Source organism: Sceloporus occidentalis, unplaced genomic scaffold (assembly GCF_023333645.1).
Source record: "Sceloporus occidentalis isolate IW3139 unplaced genomic scaffold, rSceOcc1.0.p SCAF_9, whole genome shotgun sequence".
Classification (NCBI taxonomy): domain Eukaryota; kingdom Metazoa; phylum Chordata; class Lepidosauria; order Squamata; family Phrynosomatidae; genus Sceloporus; species Sceloporus occidentalis.
In genome coordinates, this window is record NW_028316989.1 from 38,767,171 (window position 1) to 38,779,664 (window position 12,494).

At 42.4% G+C, this 12,494-nt stretch overlaps 1 protein-coding gene across 8 annotated transcripts in view; it reads right to left on the reverse strand.

Moving 5' to 3' along the window:
• AP3B2 (adaptor related protein complex 3 subunit beta 2) overlaps nucleotides 1-12,494 on the reverse strand; it is a 56,433-nt gene that overhangs the window by 18,838 nt on the left and 25,101 nt on the right. For 5 of the 8 annotated variants that reach the window (XR_016282369.1, XM_089538882.1, XM_089538883.1 and 2 more), the window contains exons 7-18: nucleotides 11,815-11,997; nucleotides 9,745-9,921; nucleotides 9,169-9,266; nucleotides 8,408-8,462; nucleotides 8,128-8,199; nucleotides 7,594-7,656; nucleotides 6,046-6,178; nucleotides 5,367-5,476; nucleotides 5,061-5,237; nucleotides 4,169-4,355; nucleotides 3,905-4,023; nucleotides 1,918-1,974 (exon numbers count right to left, since the gene is read on the reverse strand). Coding sequence is in view for 7 of the 8 variants with exons in the window: in XM_089538882.1 (XP_089395008.1) it covers nucleotides 1,918-1,974; nucleotides 3,905-4,023; nucleotides 4,169-4,355; nucleotides 5,061-5,237; nucleotides 5,367-5,476; nucleotides 6,046-6,178; nucleotides 7,594-7,656; nucleotides 8,128-8,199; nucleotides 8,408-8,462; nucleotides 9,169-9,266; nucleotides 9,745-9,921; nucleotides 11,815-11,997 (1,431 nt within the window). In the remaining variant the exon portion in view is untranslated. The remainder of the gene's footprint in view (nucleotides 1-1,917; nucleotides 1,975-3,904; nucleotides 4,024-4,168; nucleotides 4,356-5,060; nucleotides 5,238-5,366; nucleotides 5,477-6,045; nucleotides 6,179-7,593; nucleotides 7,657-8,127; nucleotides 8,200-8,407; nucleotides 8,463-9,168; nucleotides 9,267-9,744; nucleotides 9,922-11,814; nucleotides 11,998-12,494) is intronic. The other 3 variants (XM_089538887.1, XM_089538889.1, XM_089538886.1) reach the window with 1 other exon arrangement.

Consider the following 12,494-nt stretch of genomic DNA (forward strand, 5'->3'; position numbering starts at 1 on the left):
GCAGCTTTCAGAAGGATGAGCCAAGATGCATAATAGAATCAAAGAATCATAGAGTTGGAAGAGATCCCAAAGGCCATCCATTCCAACTCCTTGCCATGCAGGAACGCACAATCAAGACACCGCTGACAGACAGTCATCCAGCCTCTGTTTAAAAACCTCCAAAGAAGTAGGCCCCACTATTGTCTAAGACAGTGTGTGTTTTACTGTCACACAGCTCTTACTATCAGGAAATTCTTTATAATGTTTAAGAGGAATCTCTTTTCCTGTAGCTTGAATCCCTTTCTCCAGGCCCTAGTCTCTGGAGCAGCATAAAACAAGCTTGCTCCCTCCCTCAATATGACATCCCATCAAATATTTATACATGACTATCATATCGCCTCTTAACCTCCTCTTCTCCAGACTAAACATCCCCAGCTCCCTTAGTCGTTCCTCACAGAATATGGTTTCAAGACCCTTCACCATTTTAGTCACCCTCCTTTGGATATGCTCCAGTTTCTCAACATCCTTCTTGAATTGTGGTGCCCAGAATAGGACAAAATATTCCAGGTGAGGACTGACCAAAGCAGAATACGGAGGCACTATTACTTCCCTTGATCTAGACACTATACTTCTATTGAATGCAGCCTAGAATTACATTTGCCTTTTCAGCTGCTGCATCACACTGACACACATTCAACCTGTGGTCCACTAAGACTTCTAGATCCCTTTTGCAGCAAATGTCATGATTCCTATACCTGTGCATTTCATTTTTACTGCCCTAGTGTAGTATCCTACATTTCTCCCTGCTGAAACTCATTCTGTTAGTTTTGGCCCAGCTTTCTAATCTGTTAAAGTCATTTTAAATTCTGATCCTGTCCTCTGGGATATTAGCAGCCCCTCCTAATTGAGGATCATTTGCAAATTTGATAACCATGCCCTCTATTCCATCAACAAAGTTATTTATACAGCTGTTGAATAGCACTGGGCCCAGGCCAGAACCCTATGGCACCCCACTGGTCACCTCTCCAGAAGAGGAGCCATTAATGAGTACCCTTTGGGTCCAACCAGTCAACCAATTTTAAATCCACCTAACAGTAGCATTGTCTAGCCCAAATTTTACTAGGTTTTTTTTTCTTTTTGCAAGGGTATCATGGGGGACCTTGTCAGAGGCCTTACAGAAATCAAGATATACTGCATCCACAACATTTCTTTTATCTACCAAGCTTGTGGCTCTATCAAAAAAAGAGAAGATTAGACTGGCATGACTTGTTTTTGAGAGACCAATGCTGACTTTTTGTCAAGGTACTGATAAACTGTTCCTGGTGACCCTCTGCTCATCCTGCCTGCCAGAATGCCTGAACAGCAACCACAACACCACAACGCCACAACAGGAGCTGTCCAACTTCTATTACAATGGGACATTTTGCTACATCAGATCAAAACTATGTATCGAATTTGATTGGTGTTAAATTTCTGGGGTCCCAGGTATGGGTTGTCTAAGAACATGTACCACAGCAGAAACACAACTTTGCTTTTAGATGATGTGCACATGTGTTGTAGCAAACACTGCCATCTTAGAAGCGGTATTCCCAGAAGTCAGAGGAAGAATGAGAATGGAAACAGTCATTCTATAACACTTGCAATGTGTAACTTGTGTATTAATAATATGTATATATATAAAATAAAGACCTTTTTTCTGAATAAATCAGGCCAATCTTTTAGTTAATCAAAAGTATTTTTTAACCAGCACAGCTAACCAATCAGTCAGTGAAACGTTGCAGCCTTAACCAGAACACAAACCAGCACCAAAATTAGTCAGAGCCACACAGTGCAGGAAGAAAACAGGGTGGCACACAGGGGAAAGGGGACAAGGGGGACGGGGACTGAAGTGCAATGAGGACAGCAGAGGGAAAGCACCACTGCACCCACAAACGTGACCTCTATTGGTTTGCCTAGTAGCCCAATATGGCTTTCCACAGGTACAAATGACTCTTCCTAGGAGGGAAACAAAGGGAAGTGTGTAGGAGTTTCATCAGAACACAAAAACAGCCCACTGGATATCCCTACAAAGTATTTTAAAGAAAGCAACAGCGCTCAGGACTCAGAATCACTCAACTATGGATCAGAATTTGGACATATTGTGATACTTGTGATATAGCCACATAACATGGCTACTTCTGATGAGTTACAGTCAGCCTTCAATATGCACTGATTTTTTTATCCACAGATTCAAGTATCCACGGTCTGAAAATATTTTAAATATATATAAATTAAAAAAGCAAACATTGAATTTGCCATTTTATATAAAATGTAAAGGTATTCTCAATTGAAAAGGTTGTCAAGTCGTGTCTGACCATAGGGGGTGGTGCTCATCTCTGTTAATAAGTCGAAGAGCCAACGTTGTCAAAGATGACTCTGTAGTCATGTGGCCAGCATGACTGCACAGAATGCTGTTTACCTTCCCATCAGAATGGATTTCAAACTGCTAGGTTGGCAGAAGCTGATAGTAGTGATGGGAGCCCACCTCATCATGCAGCACCCGGGCCTTGAACTGCTAACCTGCCAATCTTGCAATCAACAGAATCAGCGTCTTAACCACTTGAGCCACTGCATCCCTCGCCATTTTATATAAGGGGCATCAATTGACTATACCATTGTATTTAATGGGATTTGGGCATCCACGGATTTTGGTATCGGGGGGGGGGGGGGCGTTTACTGGAACCAAACCCCAGAAAATACCAAGGGCCCACTGTACTTGTTTTTGTTTCAGCAAAAAAAAAAAAAAAAAGTGCAATGTAGTTACATTTCAAAAGTTATGTAATGAGTGGATGTGGACTTAAATTTAAATGTTATAACAAGTACCCATTTCTAGTAATTTTTAAAACCTGGATTTTAAGGGCACGTTACAGTCATTTTAATGAGAATATTTCAAGCTCATTCTACTCTTTTACCAATCCTAAGGCTTACCCTATATACTCATCTAGAAGTCTAAAAATTTATGCCCAAAAAATGACCTCAAAATCCTAGGTTGATTTATTTACAGATCAGTATGGTAATGTGATAGCAGCTCTTTCAGATTTCCCCATGCAGTTTCTTTCTGTCCTGAGCCAAGGAGATGACTGATTGTTGTTTGTTTAACAGTCCCTCTCCTTCCTGCGTGCTTCACTGTCTTGGGAATGAAGGCTGAAACACTGCTTTCTGCTTCCCTCTTGCCGCTTGCATACACACACTGAAGGAGCCTCCAAGTTTTGCACTCAATCTATCCCCAGGTCATGTCAAAATTAATAATTTGAGGCCCAAAACTTGCCCTCGACTTATACATGAGGTTGACTTAATAGTCAAATATACAGTATATGGTATTTTTGGCCCAGCTAACAAAAGGCAATGGATAACAAGTTGCTTTTGAAACATTTTAATAAGGAAAAGCAGCCAGTTACCTGCCAAAGGTAAAGGTTTCCCCTTTGACATGTTTGTCAAGTCATGTCTGACTGTAGGGAGAGATGCTCGTCTCCATTACTAAACTGAAGAGCCAGTGTTGTCATAGATGACTCTGTGATCATGTGGTCAGCATGACTGGACAGAATGCTGTTACCTTCCCACTAAAGTGGTACCTATTTATCTACTTGTATTTCCATGCTTTCAAACCGCTAGGTTGGTAGAAGCTGGGATTAGTGACAGAAATTCACTGCATTGCATGATGCTTGAGCCTCAAACTGCTGACTTGCTGACCTTGCTGTTATCAGTATCAGCATCTTAACTGCTGAGCCATCAAATACCTGCCAAACGCTATGATAAATACTTGTGATTTTAAAAGTTAACTCTCTGAGCTCTACGCATGACACACAGGGCCATATCTTCATAATGTTGTGGAGCAACACTAGATTTTGGGACACCCACCAGCTATAGATGGAAGATTGACTAATACCTCCACATTGCGCACAGATGGGTCTGGAGCTTCACTGGGCCAGTCGGGGAGCTCCTGATAACCGACAGCCTTGGCATTGAGGAGGTGTGATAAAGAGCCCAGTTGAAAATGGTCACGGTCTGGAAGGAACAATCAGGGATCAGTGGCTATCTGGTACAGAGACAGCAAGGATACAACACAAAAGCATAATCACAATTATGGTTATATCTCAACTATCCTCAAATTGCTTACGGCAGCCCTTTTTAGATAACGTATCCTACCTACCTTTGAAAGATGACTCCAAGATGGGGGCTGGTTTCTGTGCCAGGAAAAGCTTTTTGGCATACTTGCTGAGGGCACCACTCTTTTCAGTGGGCACAATGAGCTGGCGGATAAAGCGGGCACGATCCCGGATGTCATAGTTTTGGTCATACTTGGCTAGATTCAGCACATACTGAGTCAACAGCTTGCTCTGTGGAAATGGAAGACAATACCGTGTAGCCAATTTTTTTTTTAAAGTTAGTTGGTTAAGGGTTGGGTTCAACATTATCCAATACTAATTATCTCTTATGCCAAGGGGAAAAACAAATAGCTCTTCTAGGTTTTTTGGCTACAATTCTCAGCATAGCCAACGCTAAGAGACTGTGTACATTGTAGGCCATAACATCAGGAGGGCATAAGGTTCTATAATATATTACTAAAAAGAAGCCTAGAAAAAGAAGAAATAAAAGAATGCATGGTAGAGTGGGCACAGGAGCTAGGCCACAATATAGATATTAAAAATGGGTAATAGCAGAGAAATCCATACATCTACAGCCTGTATCTGTATCCATGGATTGTTTATTCATGGACTTAACCATCTATATTTGAAAATATATTTAAGAATATATACATTCCAAAAAGCAAACTCTGATTTTGCCTATTTATATAAGGGACACCATTTTACTATGCCATTCTATTTAATGGGACTTGTTGATCCATTAATTTTGGTATCCATGGTGGGAGGGGTCCTTGAACCAAATCCCAGCAGATACTAAGGGCCCACTGTATTTTCCATTGAACACTTGAGGACAAAAGAATAGTTACAATACAGCAAGGGATCTTGAACAGGTATCACTGGCATCACACATAGGAACTCCATCAGAAATTGCACCCCAGAGAACATGAAGGACCTTACCTGCTTGGAGTTTGTCAGATAAAGCTTGGCAGCCAAGTTGATGACTTGCAGTTTCACAATGTCTTCCTCACTAGTGAAGGACTTGGCCATCTTACGCAGCACATCTGGGGCAATCTTGGGAACATGTTCACAGTACTCACCGATCAGCCATAAGATACTAGCTCGGGCCATTGGTACCTGCAACACAAGGGGCCTCTGCATCTCCAAGACTCCCAAGACCTTCCATCCTCACCCTTTCTTTCTTTATGGGCCCCACTGACATAGAAAGAGGGCAGTCACCAACTCCTTCCCAGTTAATGCTCCCACCTGGATGTTGTCGGTTAGCTTTGCCATATGTTTGATGATCTCACTATGTTGAGATGGTTGCATCTGGAGGAGTTTTTTAATGACAACCACAGATTCAGCCACAACAAGCTCTAAATAAGAGTGACAAAAGGAAAAAGCATAATGATATATGCAGTAACACTCAGTACTCTGATTTCCTATGATTCTTGTGCAATCAAGGCTTGCAAGGTTGACACGCCAGCACTTTATGATTAGCTAGTTGACAACATCTTCCACCATCTCTCACACTTCCCTGTTCCCTTTGAGCTTAGCTGCAAAACCCACAGGAGTTTGGGAAAGAATTAATTTCCCCTGCAATAATATATTGGGTTCTTGACATGAGAAGTATTCGGGGACAGCTTGATCTTGAATGGGCAATGAAGAGCCATTAACTTTACAGAAGACCTGCTTGCAGCACAGTCAAAAACTGGTTTGTTTGTCCCAATAAACACAGCTGTCAGCATTTTTTACTCTTCATGGGGGCATAGCTAAGAGAGCCATCATAATGAACCGCTGCACAATAAACATTTACACTATTTCTCTTCTCCATAATTTACATATTCTTATCCAGTCCAAATTAACTCCTCTACCTCACCTCTTCCTCATACTCCCTCATTTCCTAGCTGGGCTGCACTGATGTACCCAAGATCCAGGCTCTCACCATCTCTGTTGGATAGCAGCTGGACAAGGCCGTTGAGGCACGTGTCACGCACTTTGCCAATATTGGTGGCACAACGACCAATGGCCTGAATGGTGGCTGCCACAAAGTCTTTATCCATGCTCCGGATGTAGGTCTGTGGGAAAAGAAGCCGCAAGTAGTTCTCCTGTCATGCCCACAATCAGGGGGGTATGGAGTTATATTTGTACCACTTAGGATTTCAAACTGATACCCACAAGTATCACCACACTTCCCAGAACCATAGAGAAAGAACCACAACTTAGTGCCACAAAGATTCCTAGCTCAGCCCCTACAATATCCAATTGTAAAGTGCCATGTATATGGGTCTCTCTCTCGGCACATCCAGACTGATTAAAAAGACCAGAAAGTTCCATATTTTGTTCCTTTTCTTTTCAACTTTATTTTGTAGATCCATACATATTCTGCTTATCCTAGAATATTTTCTGTCAGTTCCCTATATTATCAGATACATTTTATTCCAGCTTCCCAAGTTGGTTTATTTTAACTCACTTAAAATAACTGTTAAAATCGTTATTTTAAAAAAAACATTTTAAAAATAGTTATTTAATAATTAGGTTATTTTAAAATAGTTAAAATAGCTGGAAAGCTAGCCTGGTACAAGTGGTTTGAGCAGTGGACTAGGACACTGGGGGAGAGCAGGGTTCAAATCCCAGCTCAGTCATGAAAACCCATCATGGACAAGTCACACTCTCTCAGCCTCAGAGAATGGCAATGGCAACCCCCCCCCCATCTTGCTAAGAAAACCCTATGATAGGGTCACCCTAAGTCGAAAACAAGTTGAAGGCACACAACAAACAACCTTAAAACCGGAAAGAACAGGAACAAAATCTGGGACTTCTCAGTCTGTTTGGATGCACCCTCTCTCACACACATACACTCAGAGAGAGAGAGAGAAAGAGAGAGAGGAGGAGGAGGAGGAGGAAGATCCATACCCGTTTTCAGACAGGGAAATTGAGAGCCATCCTTAATGGTTTCAAAATAAATACTGAAATCACAAACTTCAGAAACTGCTTGGGGAACTATAACATTTTCTCCTTTCAAATGTCATGCCTCTGTTATCAAATTTTACATAGAGGTTATTCATATTATGAAAATGATCTGCTTCTCTTGTATATAAAGACATAAATCGCTTGCAGTCACCTCTCAAATCTGTCAGTTAGCTTCATTCTCAACCCTTCTGTGCTAAAGAAGTTACTTAGCCATGCCATACCAAATGCAGCCTCCATTGTCTGAAGCCGCCTGATTAGCTAAATCAGTGCCTAATTTGCTGGACGAAGTTGACAAACAACTTTAAATCATTTCAAATGTTCTATCTTGACTGAAAACCTTCTCTTTAAAAACTGTTTTGCAGGCAATAGGTTACTTAGGAGTATATTGCTGGACTGTATGTGTTAGTAACCTACAGTTAGTAACCAAAGGCAACCAAAGACACAGGCTTAACATTGGCATATTGCAAACCCCCTCACTCCTGTGCTAAGACCTGTGTTCTCCCCATTGGCTGTGCCATACCTGGAACTCACGCAGGATGGTAGAAATGTTGGTTTCATTTGCAAGGTTGGTCAGAACTTCCAGCTGGTAGGAAGGAAGGGAGAAGAAGAAGTAACTGTTAACAGGCAGCATGAACTCTAACTTCATGCCTACAACAGGAGTTGCTGGGGTCAGCGCCAGATCATTTGCTGCCTGAAGCAAAGCACAAAACCATGCCTCTCTCTCTTCTACAGCTAACTGGACTGAATGTTACATCAATATTGGTAACTGACACCTGAATGGAGCAGATTTAGGATTCCTTCCTAAAAGAATGGTCAGGGAGTTTAGGAGGAATAACTGGGGACTGCCACCATCACTCCTAGTATCTGTTGACTAAGGTGACTGATTCATTTTGCCCAATGGTAGGGCTGGCTCTGGTAGATGTTAATAGGTAAGAAAGTGAAGACTTTCTCCCATTTGGTACAATCTGAAGAGAGTACCATGTGGAACTGGCACTCCTATAGCATCAGTGTGGCCTGAAAGCCATGTACCAGGGAGTTTGAGTATCTGACATACCTTGAGGATCTTGATCTGCGTGGGGTCAGTTGATCTGATGTAGAAGCTTTTCAGGTACGGTTCAAACATGCCCTGCACAGACAGAAACAACAGGATCAGCTTCCCCAGGATAGCTCCAGACACACAGGGGGCTATAGCATTGGTACAAAGGAAGCACAGGCTGACCAGAAGTGATTCATAGCTGTAGCACAGCAGATCTCCAGAGACCTGGAATTCACATCATTTGTGCTCATGTGACTCCTTCCCATTTGAAAAAAAGGAGAGATAGACAGACACTCACCCTACGCTTAATAGACATGGTGGCCACATTCTGGAGCACAACATACTGCACCTCACTGGCATAGGAAAAAGAAAGAAAGAAAGAAAGAACTGTCAACAAGCAAAACATACCTAGCCAGTATACCTAGCAATGATAACAGCCTTTAAAATGGGTTGTGACAGATGCTCAAAAGCACAGCTTCCTGCTTGCAAAACACAGCTCAGTCTTCTGCAGGATATTTACAATTTAATAGGGTCAGGAATGGAGTATCATGGAAAAGGTCATAACCTCCCGGAACCCTGAACAGCAACACTCCACACTTCAGCATTTTGTGGTAGTTTACACATCTTTTTCAAAACACACCTTTTCCAGCAGGCATACCCCTAATACCCCTGAGATAACCCCTTCTCTCCCCTCACTGTTGCACTATTGTGCTAGTTTGGACAGTTATTTCTATTGTAATATGTTTTAACTGATGTTAATATTGATTGGATGTTTTTATTGTATTTTGTGGATTGTACTGTTGGATGGTCTAAGTGCTGTAACCTGCCTTGATCTTTGGAAAGGCGGGCTAGAAATAAAGTTTTTATTTATTATTATTATTTTTCAAAAAAACACCAGTGTTAATTAAAACACACACACAGCCACAGTAGAACATAGCCACGGGTTTAGCCCATATCGTATATGCTAAGAAAACTGCCCAGCTTTGTTTCTTTGCTAATAAATTAGTTAATATCATGAAAAGAAAACAGATTTTAGTATTGGGAGAGATATTTGCAGACCTGTGGCTTCTGAGGAGTCGCACTAGCGCCTTAGCTATGACTCCAACTTCAGCTTTTGGGGCAAGATGGAAATAAAGCTGAGCAACTGACATCACAACCTGTAAAGAGAAGGGGGAAATGGAAGGACTGGCATCACAACATGCAAATAAAAAGAGAACAGGTTAATAGAAAAGGAGGACATTTATCCTGTTTGCTGCATCAACCATGGTAAGATGATCAGGTATCATGGGAAGAACAGGCCAGACATGCTGGGAAACTGAGGGTACCCAGGAATCTGGAATGATATTATGTGAATTGCCAAGGCTATGTCCTATGGAATCCTGGAAGATGTAGGCTGGCCAGTGAGGGACCTAAAATTCTCTGCTAGAGAGCTCTAATAAAGCTGTAAAGTTCAAGAACTATAAACCCCACAATTCCATGGGACAGAGCCATGGCAGTTAAAGCAGAAGCCAATTGCTGCTATTACTGTTCTGTGCAGATATGCCCTAGAAGGGCAAGAGGATGTAAATAAGTTTGAAAGCAAGAACCTGTCCCATCCCACCCCCTGAAAAAAAAAGAGGGAAAGGAAAGGCTCACTGCAGCGTTACGGCTCTGCAGCAGAGGTTTGGTGTTGCGTAAGAGTAGGCGGTGGTCAGGGTCCATGACATAAGGTGTACGTTTCACCAAGGATGCTGGTTCCGCCTTGTCATCCTTGGAGTCTTCTTCTTCAGATCCATAAAAGGCTTTCTCTGCACTCTCTTCCAGAAGAGACTCCTGTTAGGCACAAAAGAGGAATGGGAGGTACATAATGTAGACTGCTCAGCTCTTGGAAGAGTCTCTGTTACATTCAGCTGAACATTGAGACATGTGCAGCTTCTTTAACTCAACATATTTCTAGAGTATACGTTGGATTGGAAACCATGTAGACCTCCACACACTGTTGGGCCTGCAAGCACTAACATCCACCACTATCGGTTATGCTAGCTGGGGCTGGATTTGGAATCCAAAAAACACCTTGGATTGTTTCCCACCCAAATATATTCAGAAAGAATGTTTATGCACTATTTTTGTTGTGTGCCTTCAAGATGTTTCTCACTTTTTTCTTGGCAAGGTTCATTCCCATGGGGCTATGCCTTTGCCTTCCTGTGAGGCTGAGAGAGTGTGACTTGCCAAGCTGACCCAACGGGTTTCCAAGACTGAGCAGGGATTTGAACCCCGGTCTTCAGAGTTGTAGTCTAACACTCAAACCACTATACCACACTGCACTACTCAGGGGCAAAAGAAATCTGTGGGTATACTGGACCTAATAATGGATGCTCAGAGGGTTCTCAAACATTTGACTTCCACGGCTTACCATCAATAAAAAAATAATGGATCCAAGCTAAAAATGGGTACAGCTGAAAGCAAAGTTTGGAACTGCCAGATGAAATTCACTGATATAATTTTATATTGATATTTGAATTCCTCTTTGGAAATGATTAAATTCTTTGTCATGCAATTTCCTTGTAGCAAGCAGTTCCATAGGAATTCAGCTTTTTCAAGACAGATCAAGCCATTTCCTCTGGAGGAACACATGGCTCAGCTTCCCCATTTCAGGTATTCTCTCCTGATCCAGAAGTTTTTGGTGCAGGCCTTTTTGTGCTATGTAGTTTTCTTCCTCCTCTTTGTTGGTACATTCTTACTTCTAACATTTTCTCATTCGTCTTTCCATATTTAACATGTAATCCCTCCCTCACCTCACCACTAGTTTCCTCCCTCCCTCTTGCTAGAGGCACTAGCTGGGTTGCAGCATTGGTGTCCACCTGAAAGTGATCCCAGATCCACTTCATGGCTCCCAATCTACAGTTTAGAGCAGGGGTGGCAATCATGATGTTCTCCAGGTGTTTTTGGACCATATGTCCCATTAGTCCCTGCCAGAATAGCCAGTAGGGAGGAATGCTGGAAGTAGCAGCCCAAAAACACCTGGAGGCTCAGACAATTCCTATGCCAGATTTAGGGGAAACTTCCTCCAGCCCAAGGCATGCTTGAGAGCAGAACATGGAAAGTGGCTTTGTATACTGATGAATAAAATGGTGTGCTAAAGCTGTTTATAGCTAAGCAATAGTTAGGTCCCTGAGCCACCATCCTGCTCATGTATAGATGCTTTCAACATACTATTATACTCATTCTTCTTAAAATGGACTTTGCAAGATTGGCTCCTTAACATGGATGGACATACTAAAGGGGTTACCTTCCTTCTTGTTGAGATCTGCATTCCCTTGGGGCAATGTGCCAGCATGGTGTAGTGGGCTGGGTGCTGAACTAGGTTCTGGGAGAGCAGAGTTTGAATCCACGCTTGGTTATGGAAACTCACTGAGTGACCTTGGTTATGTCACTCTCAGTCTCAGATGAAGGCACAAATATTGCCAAGAAACCCTGTAATAAGGTGTCTTGAAGGCAACAACAACAACAACAATCTGTCAGATAGGGTTAAAGTCAGTGGTGGATCTGCTCCTTGTCTTCTGCAAATAGACTGAGACAGAAAAATAGAGTCCTGAATTAATCACTCGCTGGGGGGGGGGAGGTGTTGTTGGAGTATCAAAAGGCCAAGAGCCTCATGTGGCCATGGAACTAAAGGTTGCCCACTCCTGTTCTAGAAGCTCCTATCTTGCCCATCCCTTTACTCACATTTTGGTTGGGGCTGAGGAATTGGGTGCGGGCATAGCGTGTCAGCATGTTGATGATCACCACCTGGCCCCACTCCTCCACATCAATCAGCAGGTTGCAGAGTTTTCGGTAGTTCTTATGGATGAGGTCAATGCGTTCTGGGCAGACTTCCTCAAAGGCCATCACTACACTGCCAGCCACTAGCTAGAGAAAATGACAAGAAGTTCAGATGCGGCAAAGAGAAGGTTCATCAAAAGAGGCAGGGATGGGCAACATGTGACTATCCAGATGTTGCTAGACAACACAAACAATGAGACAAGATGGGCACAGCTGTCCAGGAACATTTGGAGGTCCAGAGGTTGCCCACCTCCAAATTAAAGCCCATGCAGGGATCACCTAGACCTAGAAGGGGCCACTGTTCCAACAGCTCTTTGCTGGACAACTGAGAAACAAGGAAACATAGCAGCCAAGCTGATCTCAATGATCAATCAATACACTAATAGGAAAACAGTAACGTCCTTTTACAATTCTGTTTGGAACATTCACACAGATTCAGGTTATTGCAACAAAACTCACCAAAAATGTTTTGGTTGTGTGACACTTTAAAGATTTACAGATTTACTACGACATGAGATTTTGCATGCTAGAATTATGCACCTGATAAAACCAAAATTTCATTACATCAAAAAGTTGTGCCATGA